We start from the raw sequence: 14,793 nt of genomic DNA, 5'->3' as shown, positions 1-14,793 counted from the left end.
TGGCAGCAAATGCCAGCAAAACAGCTTCTCCCTCGTAGCACATTAACATGCTGGAGTGCTACGAACAGCTTGTTTTGGGTACAGAAGGTGACTTTGTGGGCTCTGTAGCCCCCTCTGCACACTTGCTTTTCCTTTTTGTTCCTGGCAGCAGTAAAGGGAAGGTGAGGAGGGTGGGATGATGAAGGCAATTTAAACCCGCAACAAAGCAAACTAACAAAAATGAGTTTGGGATTTTGAAATGTACTTTCTTTAATTGACAGGATGGGCATTTTCTTAATAAGAGTAATAAAAACAATAATAATAATAATTTTTCTTCAGGAAAAGCTTGCTGGATGGAAACATTTTGCCCGGCTTTATCAGAGACTGGAATACTATGAGGAGCCAGCTGTTTAGCTGATAACTCCAAGACACTTAGTATTAAAACAGATCTCCTGAGCTTTGCCTACCTTGGCAAAAGCTGTTTTATAGAGGAGCGGCTCTGCTGTGCATTGTGGGGTCACACCACGGGGGTCCCAGGGACAATCAGGGCCAGGTGAACACCCCTGGATATAGACGGCACACGGTGTGCAGAGGATGCTCACGGTGCTGCCACCAAGCCCGCAGGCACTCAGACCCTGTTTCCCTTTGGGGTGCCCCTCTGACCTCCTGTCAGTCCCACCAACCTCTGCAGCACCTTTCGCGGTGCTGGCCGTGAGCACATGGTCACCTGAAACCGTTGTTAACCCAACCTGAGCCAGTCTCTGGTGTGGGTGATCTGCCGGTGCCGTGTTCTCCAACGCCAGCCCAAGCGCAGAGATTAACTGCGAGTGTTTTTGTAGGAAAATATTGCTCTGTTTTCTTGTACAGCCCCAGGGACACCGGCTTGATCCTCATAGCTGCTGGTTGTGCAACAGTGCTCCCTGTGCTACTTCTCATCGCTCTCTAACCAAACAGTTTCTCTTCCACCAGTAACCACGTGGGATGGGTAAATAGACCTGGGGAAAGAATGAAAGAGCAGAAACACCTCTTTTTTTTTTAATCCTCCTCCTCCTTTGGAACAAAATCTATTGGGAAATGGGTGTATGTGGACTGTCCCTCCTTCCCCGGCCGCGGAGAGGTGGGGACGAGGTGGCTTTGGAGGGGAGGAGTGTGTGGATGGAAGAGGAGGTCTCTGGGGCACCACGGCCATGGAAACGCACAAGGTTGGCGTTAGTGTTTGTTATTGTTGGCTGCAGAGATGCCTGCTCTGCACTTTCGGCCCCGAAGAAACGGGTACATCTGAAAGGGTTTATCATCTGTGCAGTTTTTCACCTGCGAATAAGAAAATAGGGGTTGGGAGCAGAGCTGCATGAATGGTGAGTTTTTTGGTTTGCTCTCTGATATCCTTCCCCCCCTCCCCAGCTCCCCTGTATGAAAAATAAACAGAGGTCTAATGAAACTAAAAGCAGAGGTTCCTTTGGAGAAAACTGAGGGGGTTTAGGAGGAAAATGCTGAAATTTTGCAAAACGTTTTTATTCAGTCCCAAACAGAATGCATGTTGTTGCTTTTTATGCTGTTTGGTTTTGTCCCTTTTCATTTTGCAAGAGAAAAGGATCGAACCCAAACCGTTTCATTTAGAAAACACCAAAGTAAAACGTTTCACAGGATCATAGAACAGCTGAGGTTGGAAGGGATCTCGTAGCATTATATATATAGCATTTTTCAATATGCTATACATTTCTGGTTTGAATTTTGGCTTGAATTTCCAAACAGATCTGGTCCCTCACATAAGGTATTTTATGGGTTAACTTAATACTTACTGAATTTCTGTTTTCTCAGGCTTCTGTTTGGGACATCTATGTCCTTTCTCCCGGCCTGGCAATGCGTTCTGTCAGTGGAGTTCACATACAAAGCGTTTCCCAGATGTCACGGATTTCACATAGCTCCTCTTTTCTTCTTCCATATGGCTTTATGTAGCCAAGAGCTTCTCACTTAATATTTGCTCGTTACAGCACACTTCTTCCTTGGGACTTAAAAAGATGGGGATACTCATGGAAGCAAAACATCACTACTTGTTATGCAAAGTAGTAACATGAATGACTAGGATGCCTCAGACTTGGATGTGCCCAAAAGCCTACACAAAGCCTAAAAGAAAAGGTCGCTTTGGGAAGTCATTTGTTGGCGCCTTGACGGTGCCACCCGTGTGCCCTGTGGGATTTGGCACCTGAATTCCTGCCGGTTGGGGTCGACTGGGCTGATTTTTAATGGTAATGGGTGCGATTTGGACACCGACTGGAGCAATGCAATGGGTTTTGTGACGTTTGTAGCCACGAGGTGCTGTGGGCAATACTGAGGAACCAAGTGTAGAGCTCATGTAATGGAAACCCCTACTCCTGCTTCCAGTACAACTTAAACTTGTCCACTCGTGTGAAATGGAAACACAGTAATGGCCCTGTCAGAAAATGCAACTCAGCCTTTCTGGTTCTTTTTGTTTTCGTTCTATCAAGGATTTTAGTTTCCTTTTCTGCTTTTTCTTATTGCAAATCATAAAAACAGGCTAAAACTCCAGGGTTCCTTTGCAAATCTATTCCCTCATGCTTTCAGCCGGAGCAATTTTCCAACACTGACATGAGCTCACAAAATGTTAGTCTGACTCGAAATAAGAGTTTCCAGGGTTGGCTGAAGGTTTTGGCTTAGTTCTAGAATAAACTGTTTCAGAAACCTTTCTGGAGTGGATTCTGGATAACCTGGCATCATCTGAGGGATTAAAAAGTCACACATAATTTGCCCTTTCAAAATACTCGAGGCTTTTAAATTTCTCACCCTAGAAAATATCTGTCTTTTCATCAAACATCAGCCGTTTCCAATTGCTTCATTCTATTTCGGTCACCTATTCTTTTTTCCCTTCCCATGCATGACTAAATATCTTCTTTAAATCAACTTGAAGCAATTTGTTTTTCCATTCATCCGCTCGGTTGTGCTGGTTTCTCTCCCCGCTGGAATGTCATACATTGAAGGAGCGATATCATCCGTGCAGCCCTGAGTGCGGGAGTGCTTGGCACCAGTTCCGCAGCTTCATACGTGAAAAACACGCAGGCGGCTGCCGCTTTCGGCATGTTTTAACCGGTTTATTTTCTGCAGCTCTGAGCAGAAACGCTGAGGCGCGCACAGCAGCGAGACCATGGTCTCATGGTCAGCGTGGCGGCTCCCGAACCAGCGGGACTAATTCTGCCTCGGCTCAGCACTAAGCTCAAGCGAACTGTTCTCGAGCTGGTTTTGCGCAGCGCTCGGCTGTCGGTTTGGACGGGCTGGCTTGCCCAAAGCAACGGCACAGGCTCTGCGCTGCGTTCTCTTACCTGGTGTGGATAAGCCATAAGAAATAGCTTGAGTTACATTAAGCGTAGGCGACTGGATCCCTTGTTAAAGGTGCAGCGAGGTGCAGGTGCCAGCTCTTATAAAATGTGTCCATGCAAGCCCTGCGTTGAGCTTCAGTGACCAAAGAAGCGTTGCTCTTCTCAGTCCTGCCAGCTCTGTAGCACCTGAATGCCATCTTGCATTTGCCTTGGTTTCTATAGCTGATGAGCACATACGCTGCTCTTCAGTAACCCTCAAATTACAACGAAATTTCTCCAACCTTGTATAATACACAAACACCCACCAGATTTCTGATTGATACCTATGTGACACCCGTGTTTTCCTTGCAGTTGACAAACGCAGGAGCTGGAATTATCCAGGAAAAAACCCGAACAAATATCAAGGCCAAGCATAGGAAAGGGTTTGTTTTGCTTTGGGTTTCTTTATTTTGGTGGAGAAAAGAATATGCTGGAGACAGATCTGAAACAGATCTGTGGATGACCCCCGGGTTTGTGACAACTGCATCCCACCCTAGCTGTCGTAGCCACTGCCAATCTCAGCTGCACAGCACCCTGTGTGGGAAGAGTCAGGCCCAGGCCTGCCAGAAAGCCCTAAGCACTAAACCTTTCTGTCCGGAGAGGGATATGTAAAGCTACATTTCTCTGGGATTGCTGCCAAATGACTAATCTTGGACACTTTCAGGCATTCCAGCATGTCTGGTTAGTGGTTACTCTAGCCATCCTATCGTGTTTTTGGGAACCAAATGTCTTGCACGCTAAAGCAAGGTGCATATTATACAAGGGGTGTCTATAATGGATTTAGGCAGAGTCAGTAGCCAGCAGGCAGTGGCTTTACATCAAAGATAACCCCGTGAAGAGGGAGCACTGTGTGTGTACTCCAAGTCAGAGATGGGGGGGAGTCGGACCCCTTTCTACATAGTTTGCTTAGGAGTCATGGGCAGGGGGGGATAGGAAGGAGGGATTTTTAAACACCGAGTGAATTAATTAGTTCATTATCTTCTGTTTTCATTTCCATGCAAGTGACAACCACCTGTTAAACCCAGAGGTGAGCTAATGAAAAAGTGCTCCGCAGTAATCCACTGCTCAGACAAGCATCACTTAGTTACAGTTAAAAAGAGCTCATGTGTTCTGCAGAAAGATCCCAAGCTTGTAGACTACTCTGTGCTTATTAATGTACCAATGGACTCCCTAAAACTGGTCTAACTGCGGTGATTCCTTCATTGCATGGTTCACAGAGCTGTCTCGGGGCGTACTGCTATGGGCATTCAAGCATCATCTCATAGGATTTTTCTTTTTTGTTTAAGGTACAAGGTATATTTAAAAAAACAATAATATATCCAGACAGTGATCATCTACTGCATGTAGCTTGAATGCTTTCCTGCAGCCAGTGCATCTGCCAGAGCCTACGCCAGTGATAAATCATCGTGGTTTCCAAAGGTTAATCAGAAGTGCTCTGCAGAAGAGATGGCGTATCCAGATAATATGGTTTCCTTTTAATTGTCTTTTTGGATCTAGCTTTGTTCTTATACTATGGGATAGCGGGCCGAAGGCGGCACCATGCAGGCTGTGTTGATGAGAGCTGAACTGCGTGGTGAAGTTTTCCTTTTGATCCTTCTTTTTCTTCTAAACTCTCCTGGCCCCTTTCTCCCCTTATATGGAAGCTCTTTGCCTTGCACCTCCTGTTTGACGTCAGTGTTTGATGGGCTGGATCAGGTCACAGCACTCGCTTGTCGGGCTGAGACAGCCTGGATATCCGAGAGGATGAGCCGACCTCTGCCGCGGAGGGAGCCGTGTGCCGGTGAAACGGGGCTCCCAGCCTCAGATGATGCACAGCGTTGTCTTGTCTTTGTAGGTAACGCTGGATCTTCTTATAAATGTGTTAAATTTTGTGGTTAGGTGAATGTGTTGCCTTCGAGGATTACAGTCGGTAACCTGTTGTACCAGTGCAAGGAGCTATGGTCATGTTCTAACACGTTCCCCTAAAACACCGGGTGTTTACACAGAGTAGACTTACAAGCTTTTTACCAGGGTCCATCCTGCCTAGCTAAGCCCAGTTTTAAACTCATACAGCTCAGTACTCACCAAACATCTGTGATTGTCCCAAGACGCCTGCGTTGTGATGGTGTTTTTTGTGCCCGCAATCAAGATTTGAAAGACGTCACACAGAGGACCCCAATCATCTCCAGTGGCTCCTTGTCTGGGTCCTGGCAACTCATCACTCCGGGCGATGGGGCTGCACAGAGCTATAAGCAGAAGTGCTGCTCTCAAAGTCCTTCTGGAACAGCAATCCAGCTGTCATGCAGAAAACGCCAATAGTTCCGTGCTCGAACAAGGCTTAGGAAGACGTTTAAAGCAGCAGAGTTAAGAAAATAGACAGAGATGAGGATGGTTTCCTGGTACAGTTCTCTGTGGGTTTCTGAGCTTCCTCAAAAGTGTCGTGTTACTGCCTATAATGAGTAAACCCACCGCACGTCTCCCCAGTGCACCAGATCCTTTTTCTGCAGTGGTTCCCATCCACAACAAAGCTGGGAGATGTTCCTTTCCAAAGGCAAACCTGCTACACTAAATGCCACCTTGCTTGACTATTTCTAGCATTTGCATGATGAACTGATCTTCAAAGAGGCACACTCTTAAGTAAGCATCAAAAAGTTGTCGTGTTTAAAGCCTTTTAGGTGGTCGTTAGGCAGTTCCAGCCTGTGGCTGACACCAAGCCGTTTGTCACTGGTGCTGAGCAACATGTGCTGACTCCAGGAGAGACAAATCTTATCGCAGAATTGTAGGTGATGTTCGAAGTACTTCAAAAATACGGAGTTTTACTTGGCTGTTATGAACTATCCGAAACACACAACCTCCCAGAAACCACTGAGTTTCAAAAGGTAGATACTGTGGTGGAGGGGGTCAGATTACAGTCTTACTTCCAGGCAATGACAAATATTTCCTAGGTGACTCAAGGGCAAGTCAGTCACTCCATTTATATTTCCCCATCTGCAAGGAATTAGAACCATAAATCAATTAATATTTATGATGTGTTTCAGGGTGTCTGTGATAGGGCCACATAACTTTAGATAAACGAGGGTTTACTTTTATTTGCTGCTCAAGAGATAAAAGAAAGCAGTATAGCAACTGTTCTAGAAGAAACCCGAGGTTTCTGTAATCCCTTCCGAAGTTTTCTCACTGAAGCAGTTAACAAAGCTTGCATGTAGTGTATTCTAATGCGCGTAATTTAGCTGCGCGCTTTAAATTATTTTAGTTTTACGGCTCCTGCCTGTCTGTTTTTGTTTTGCTTTTTGTTCTTTTCCTCTGCTGAGCTCTGTAATTGTTCCTTTCAGGCGCAGTCACCTCAGGTCAGGCTGTACCTTGCGAAGGAGCCGGACTGCAAACAGGGCCGAGCAAACCACGTTGTCTCCAACCCATTCCTGCTGTTAATCCTCCCAAGTTCTGGGCCTAGCGCTTGGCAGAGCAACAAAAGTAGACTTTTTATCACAAGTTCACATTCTCCTGAAGTGGAGGATGCGCTGGGTAATTCCGGCCTTAAAAAAAAAAAAAAGGTAAAAAAATAAAATAAATCATTAATACGAAGGTTGCAATACGGGAGCTAACTCAGATTTATTTCGGTAACGTAGCGGGCACGACTGTATTGAAACAACTCCTTGTGCGATGTGAATTTAGTCTGAGAAATTCTGTTTCTCTTTCTCTTCCCAAAATATCTGCCCGGGCGCTTCCGTTAGTAAATACGCTGTCATTGTAACAAATACGATGCTGGGTTTAAACTGATGAGAAAATGGCCAAAGAACATGCAGTTTATACTCTGGCAGGAAGCTGGTCTGGATATTTAGGTTTTGTCTGAAATCTACAGTACTACAAACAATTTTTTTCCGTTTCGATCTCTGTCTAGCAAGGTCCCTGCTTAATTTCCTTTCTCCTGTGATTTTTCACAGTCTTCATCTCTGCTGCAGTTCTTTAAGTTCATTGTGTGGGAGCAGCCACAGCAAGTTCAGAAAATCCAATTGGAAAGGAGCACAAGGTCAATATTCTTTGTATCTGGAGCCTCTGGGGAGCCCGGGTGCTGTCAGCAAAGTCTTGGGTGAATACAAGGACCTAACCCAAAATGCTGTGCTGGGATAAATGTGGGATCCATAGCAGTGTCAGATGGGAAAGTGTAATTGTCATTCTTAACGTGTTGATGTTATCAATAGGTCACTGTATTAAGACAATAAAAGATGTTGTCGTGTGACAAAATGGTGAGAAAAGCTTTAAATAGGATAAAAGTAGAAGTCTTAGAAAGGGAAAAAACTGGTAGCCTTCATCATTGGGTGTTTATATATTCTTCATACAGGCCAATAGTTAGGTACATGTGGGGAAGCACTCACTTTACTTGTGATAAATCACCTAATACTTGTAAGACATGAGGCGAGGAGATACTCAGCATGCTTTGGGATGGCGTGGTGTGTTCAGAAATAGCTAAACTGCATTAGCATCTGCAGGGACACTAAGGTATCATTTCCAAGACTGTAGCGCTAGCAGGTTGTCCTAAACAGTTCGGGGACATTTAGCACGTCCATCTCTTCCTCTAATGGGCAAAATGTCTGGGACTAAGAAGAAGCTTTTAAAAATGTGCCAACTGCTGTGTTAAGATGAGTGTTGCAGCATCGTGGTAACGTACAAGAAGCTGAAGAAGACAGCGAGCAAAAGTGAAGGTGGCTGGTCTAATGGAATTCTCTGTACTAATGGAAACTACAGTAAACAGCCACATAAAGGAACCAAATCTGATTTTAAATGATCTCAGTTTGCCTAAATGCCATGTTGTGACCATGAAGGAGACCTTTAAGAGGGATTCTAGGTACCAACCTCACTGCATCGCAGAAAAAATGTCAGCAGGTATAAAAAAGCCTGGGTTTTCTTGGAAAATGATCTTGTGGTGAAAAAATGCGTCCTTCTGTTTGACCATCCCTAAAAGCCTATGAGTGATGCTTGAATCAAGAAGCTATTAAGGGCTGCAGTGAGGTGACGCCATCGTGCAGACAGCACTGCCTGGGGTGCCCCAACAGCCCTGGATGCTTTACAGGGTCCTTTGTGTCCCAGAGAGTCACCTTTTGGTGATATTTCATTTCTCTCTTCCACACTGTTAAGGAACAGCCAACACAGCAAAGGAATAAACAAGAGCGTTTGACAAAGCACAAGCAAGCAAGGGATCTGCTCTCTCTTATCTAAAGCTGCGTGTCAGTGATTTCTATCTGAGCGTCTAATGGTGCAGGTAATTCGTACAGTGATGGATATCTCTAACGATCGCTATAGGTTCCTGCCTTTTTTCCATTCTTGAATGTGCAACAATTTGTGCTGCCGGTTGGGAGAAGTTTGCATTTCTCTGGTTTGTTTCGTAAAAACAGTGTCCGCGTGAAAGAAGCTGATGTGTTATACTTAACATGCACACCTACAGTCTCTCCCCAAGCACAGCGCTTCCAAACAGCCCTTGTGTAGTAAATTTTTCCTGTTGTTTAGCATATGATATTAAGAAAAACTTGTAGAGAAATGCTGTGAGGGATGGAATTTGCTATATTGCTTTCTTCTTCTCTAATTTGTTTTTCTTTTGATCACCTGTTCCACAATCAGTGAAATACCTTGCAGCTGGGTGCATGGATGCAGCTGTGAGATGCCTCCAGCTTTTTTTTTTGGTAAATGCTCAAGTGGTTTGAAAATCAGAAGTGAAACGCTGTTTGGGAATGGAGCCTGGTCCTGCATCCTCTCATTGCTGCTGATCCAAGGTAGGGGGAAAACTGGACTTCTACCAGACACTGAATTAATTGCCAGTGTAAGAGGCCTGTTCTATCTCTCCTCTCTCCTTCTGTCTGGGGTGTTTCATAGAGGGCTGAACGGTGCCTTGCTTGATCAGTAGCAACTACGAGTTTAGGGTAATCTGCTGCTATTTTGGGGAGAAACCTGCAAGAGAAGGGAAGCGTTTCCTCATGTCCCTCTCCCAGAACTCCCTAGAAATTCCCCTTGAGTGGGGGGAGTGAGCTGGGGAGGGGGCTTAAGCAAAGTTTGCCCACCTGTGCGTGATGTATGGGCTGGTCAGGGCAGCGAGTGAAAAGTGAGCAAGTAAGATGGGGACTACCAACCACCCCATTTAACCACAAAGGGTAACCAGGAACAGCGGAGTACCTGGTACCGCACAGCTGGGATCGCCGCCTGCCTCTGCGCAGCACTCCTGCTCAGCCTGCTGTGGGGAAGCTGCATTTCCACCGGTCTCTCCTGTGGTATTCTTCTTGAATATCTGTATATCTTCCCAGTGGAAAACCGATTTTGTCGGGATTTGCTGTTCCTGCTGAAAACAAGCGTGGCCGTGTTTGGAAAAAGCTTGTGTAGTGAGGTTATTCAAGCGTTGCAGAGCCTTACATAGCAGATATCCATTCTTTTTTCTAATCGCTCTACCCTGTCTCAAAAGCCCACAGGGCTTTTCCCATGTGAATCTGTGAAATGGACAGTTACTAATTTAGCTTCCTTTTAAAAGGATAGACACTTTAAACCAGATTTTGAAGTCCTCAGGACTTGGAGCTTTTTTTATATATATATTTTTTTAAATGGCTATTTCTTTTGGTGCCCAAGACCATCAAAAGAAAGATGTGATTTTTAGGCATTTATGCTGGCTGAGTAAGAGGGGAGCAGTCTGTGTGGGGATCTGAAGACATGTAAAGTGCATGGGATGATCCTGACCTGCTCAAACACTCCAACACTTGCCTAATGGACTTTTAAGAGTGCAAGGAGACAAACAAATCTGCGGTTTTGTCCAGATTGGTCTAATTGTCATGTTAATGAATTTAGGAGTGATCGTTCTGACTTGGTTTTAATTCTTTGTAAAGCTAATGTGGGCACTGGTTTTCTTTGAAGCTCCTGGAAACCAGAAGTGTAAACCAGATTTGGGCTGTGGGGAAAGGTGCGTTTAGCACCTGGGGCATGCGAGAGATAAGGGAAGGAGGGTATTGCTCCTGGTTACCTGCGAATTGCAAAGCCTTTCTGCAAAGGGATAGGAAGTAGAGAACTGTGCCCTGGAGGAATATATCAGGAAGACTAAGAGGTGGCATCACAGCTTATTTCAAGTGAGAGGAGGTTAAAGTCCCTCTGGATGAAGCAGGAGGAACCTACTCACTTGAGCACAGTAAGTGCAGATCCAACAAGTCTCGCCGAGGTGGATGTAAACCATGAGATCAGCTTCCCCCAGTTCATCCGATCACCCCTCACCCTGTCTGTTTGGAAGTTCAAGGGACATGTTCTAAAACTGTTTTGGTGGATTTTGTTTTTAGTGCTTGCTATTGTGACGGTGTCACAGAGCCTGTCAGCCCCTGCAGCACCCAGCTGTGGCTGTAACCGTAATTCACAGACACTGCCAAGTGCTGTTCTGCTTCATGTGACAGATCCTTCCGTGATAGCCGCGCTACAGCCGGCCCCGTTGAGTGTGTTGGGAAGGATGGTGCCCATGTGGGTAAGATTTGTGTTTGTTAGGGCTGTGGTGAGTGAGGCTGCAAGCGCTGCCTTCCCCTTCTCAAAAGCGCTGAAGATTAATCTCCCTGACACATCCTGAGAGGTTTTTTTCCATAGCTATCCCCAGAAAACTTACATGTTCTGTTTTCTCCACCTGCCCTCAGTGTGGTTTCTCCTTATCTCCCCTCCACGTTGTCATCTCCTCCAGCAATTTTTGCGGTGTTGCTTTTCCTGCTGCTCAGCTGCACGTGCAGACAGCTGTGAAACGGAGCTTACAAGAGCCGTGGTGCACGAGCGCTGTGCCGCGGCACCGCAGGGGTCGGGTTCCTGTACGTTCCTCCTCACAGCTGTCTGCACCCAGAGCTGCACGCAGGCGAGTGCCAGGGAACGCTGCCTCCCTGATGGGAGCTTATAGAAACAAGAATACCCTTGGAAAAATAAGTGTGAATCATGAATGAAACATTACTCACAGAGCCCGACTGCGATGTAAGCAATGGATGTGAAGCATTCTTGGAAAAAGGGGTACATTTGGAGAGAGTAATAAATTGGGTTCTCAGCTCGATGGTAGGGTAGGCTTATCTTGGTTAACTAAGGGTCCAGCTTCTTGCATACGTAAGGATACTGCCTTGCTCCACAGATATACCTAACATCAGGAAGGATTGTACATAGTTGGATATGACTGAGTGTATTTCAAGGTATTGGTTTGGCCCAAAGAAAGGAAAAGTACTTGAGAATACAGCTAGCAGTTGTTAAGTATTCAGATGAGATCCAGTTCCCTGTCTTACGTTCAGACATGTTTGTAGGATGAATTTTTCAGATGGTAGAGTGATATAGCAACATAAATCTCACAGCCAGTACATGGGATTTTTTGCTATTGTGAATATATGATAAATTACTGCTCGGTACGACCACAGATGATGGATCTGTTCCTTAAATAATAAATTCAGCAGCCATGAGAGCAGTCTGCCTTGCAGGTGTACAGCCTGTCTTAAAGAGTCATTTCAGAGAGTTTTTCAGCTCCTGCTGCTGCCACACTGCAGGGGTGGGTTTCTGTCTCTGTTTTGCTGTTCTTTCCCACTCTTACACCGTCTGTCTCTGGGAAGGGTTGAGGTTGCTGGCCCAGGAAGGAAGGCTACTGGCCACTAGCACTGCTGGTCAACTGGGAGCAAGTCAGAGAGCGGCTGCTGGGCAGGGGGCAGTGAGGACCTGGGAGAGGGGACATGGGGAGAGAGCCAGAGGGAGGAAATGCGTGGATTTGAAAGCCTGTCTTGAGCGAGTCTTCCCTCATTAGCCTGGACTAAAAATGTAGCCGCTAGGATAGGCTGACAAAGATTAAGAGCTTGTCCTTCTAGCTCTCATGACCAAAGAAAACTGATCTACTGATGGAGAAGCCAAGTTACGTGTCTCTTTTACTGATCTGCTTTCTCTTACCGGATCCCAGCATGCCACAATGTGATATAGAGTGTTATGGCATCAGGAACCAGTTTATGAGTGTGAAGAGTCCTGAGGCTGGCTAGCTGAGAGGGGGGATCCAATGCTCTTGGGAAGCAGAGGGACAACAGGCAGCAAGGCCTGTAGGGTGTAAGAAGTGGCTATACCACTCCACCTAAGCGGGGTCCAGAAGGACCAGTTCTCATTTCTGATTTAGTAAATCACAAAGCAAAAGGGTTGCACGCTAAATGAATAGAAGTTAGCTTAAAAATACATAGGAAGAGAGAAGGGAAAACTCTCCGAGAGGGGAACGGCTAATTCTCTATGGTCACAGCTGGCTGCATGGCACTGTGTATCTCCATAGATACTCCTGCTTGTGAAGCACAGGGTAATTATAGGGGAGTGGGTGGGGATGGTGGGGCTTTGTTCCTCCCTTCCCCACAGATTTTTGGCTGGTGCCAGAGATGTGGTCACCCTCACCCTGCATCTGCTGCACAGGGAGGTGCTGCTCTTGGGTGGTTTGGGGAGAGCCTACGAAAAGCAAAGTGGAGAAGGCCAGTGCTGGAGGATGCTTGAGAAGCGTGGGATGGATGAACAATTGTGAAAGCAGAACAAACAGGGGGCTTTTGTGGGAGATTTTAGGGGACTGACCGACGTTTTGGGAGATCATAGAGGCAATCATTGCTTTTGGGCTGGGCGGAGGATTTTGATCTGATGAGGGAAATGGCAAGAGAAAGCAGATGACAAAAGGGGTGCTTAGAGGAGGAAACAAAAAGATCTGAGGCAAAGGCAGGAAGAAGCAGGAGAGACTAAGAAATGGAGAAAGAGAAACAAATCTTTAGGATAGGATGGGGCTAGGAAAGAGACTTCCACATTGTGGGAGAGCAAACAAGGTAATCGAAGTGTAAAGGAGGTCCAGTGGAGAAAGGGGGGTACATTTTTCTCCCACAAATGGTGCATCTATCCTGCTGATCACTGAGCAGCAGTGAGTGTGATGTGTAAACTACAGCTGCAAAGTCAGTTTTGACACCAGTTATGACAATGAAGCTTGTGCATACATGAAGTATTTGAGCTTTAGACTCGAATGTCTTTGGTTGAATAAGTTGCTGACTTAGACTGTCTTGAAGGTCCTGATTTCCAAATGGTACAGACTGTGGTCTGCAATCACAATTATGCAACAGCAGCAAGCCAGACAGCCTGCCAGGCTTTCAGAGCTGTGCTTCGGCCATTATTTTATTCCAGGACATCAGGAAAGTGATGCAGAAAACAAATCCATTGTACTTCTGTACATTCCAGGAGCATCTCAGCACAAATTTTACACTCGTCTTGTGTCACTTGAAAACGCCCAGTTCCAAGATACCTGTTGCTTTGACACAGACGAGCAGAAGCAGCCTTAGCCTGCTCTTGGGATGTGAAGCTGCTACAGACGTGTGGCTAAGGCAGAGTATGGTCCCTGTTTTCTCTTCTGGAATATCTTAGGGCTAGAGCTTTGTCACAGCACATGTCAGTGCTTAGCAGTGTGGAGTCCATCCAGCTGTTTGTGTGCTGGCACAGTTTCCACGCTTTCCCCACCTCTTCTTCCTCCCCGCTGCCTCCTTCGCTGGTCTCGAGGCCAGCAGGATCGCCTGGCTTTTCAGAAGGCCAGAAGACACAGTTGGAACATGCAGCTGACTTGGGGGGGGGAGCAATTAAAACCACTCGGAGTAATCTCAGATCAAGCTTGCTTCCTTGTGCTCACAGCACTGCAGGCACGCTTGCTCTGCCACCGCTGGCAAGCACTGTTTCCAAAGCACACTGATGGTTTTGTTCCTGCAGGTGCTAGTCCGTCATTTCTTCTGCATAATTCTGCCTGTCAGTGTCTTAGGCATGGAAATATTATTGGAATAGGGTTTTGGCACCAAACGTTTTCTCCAGGCCTTCATATGCATTTTTGTGTAGCTGGGCAGGAGTGAATTGTTCCAGTGCTCGTGCACAATGGGAAATGGTCAAAGCCTGTAAGTGGATGCAGAACTGCTCATACATCGAGGGGAGTGCTTTTCCTTAGGGGAATTTTTGGGGAGATAGCAGACAGGGGGAGTCATTGTGGTTTTCAGTCTTTTGTCAACCAATCCAGGATCCAATATAATTTGTCTGTCGGATGGGGAAGTGGCTGGATACTGTGATTTTCAATCCTTTTAAAATTTTGAGCTGATGTATCTGTTCCCTAAATACTTCAATATCACAGCATCCACTTGCCTACAGACCCAGCTGATAACAATCATTCCAAACTCCTTCCTAGCCTTCTTTCTTATTCTGCAGTCCTGAATGAAATTCAACCTTATTCTCCATAAATAACCTTTCTCATTCCCCAGCTGTCTCCTGGAGCTGGTTCTCTTCTGACCTCTAACTTACTGACTCTGTACTGACCTTACACTTCCCCCACAGCCCTAATAAGCCAGTGGCTACCCTCCTATTCTTTCCTCTGCTCTTTTGCACTATTTGATTTTTTTGAATAATAGGGCCTACCATTTCCTGAGCTGCACTTCAGCAAATAAGCTTGAACAAGCCCCTTTAT

General features: G+C 46.0%; 1 protein-coding gene and 1 long non-coding RNA gene across 2 annotated transcripts in view; both read left to right on the top strand.

Annotated features, from left to right (window-relative positions):
- Positions 1-1,153: 1,153 nt before the first annotated feature.
- PDE8A (phosphodiesterase 8A) overlaps positions 1,154-14,793 on the top strand; it is a 134,450-nt gene continuing 120,810 nt past the window's right edge. Inside the window, exon 1 of the mRNA XM_065847379.2 lies at positions 1,154-1,334. Coding sequence (XP_065703451.1) covers positions 1,332-1,334 — 3 coding nt within the window. The 5' untranslated portion in view covers positions 1,154-1,331. The remainder of the gene's footprint in view (positions 1,335-14,793) is intronic.
- Positions 4,472-6,905, top strand: LOC139828965 (uncharacterized). The gene is made up of 2 exons (XR_011741127.1): positions 4,472-5,180; positions 6,662-6,905. It is a non-coding gene; the product is annotated as an uncharacterized lncRNA (long non-coding RNA).

Source organism: Patagioenas fasciata, chromosome 12 (assembly GCF_037038585.1).
Source record: "Patagioenas fasciata isolate bPatFas1 chromosome 12, bPatFas1.hap1, whole genome shotgun sequence".
Classification (NCBI taxonomy): Eukaryota; Metazoa; Chordata; class Aves; order Columbiformes; family Columbidae; genus Patagioenas; species Patagioenas fasciata.
Note: the sequence above shows the minus strand (reverse complement) of the source record. Positions and strands in the feature narration are given on the sequence as shown.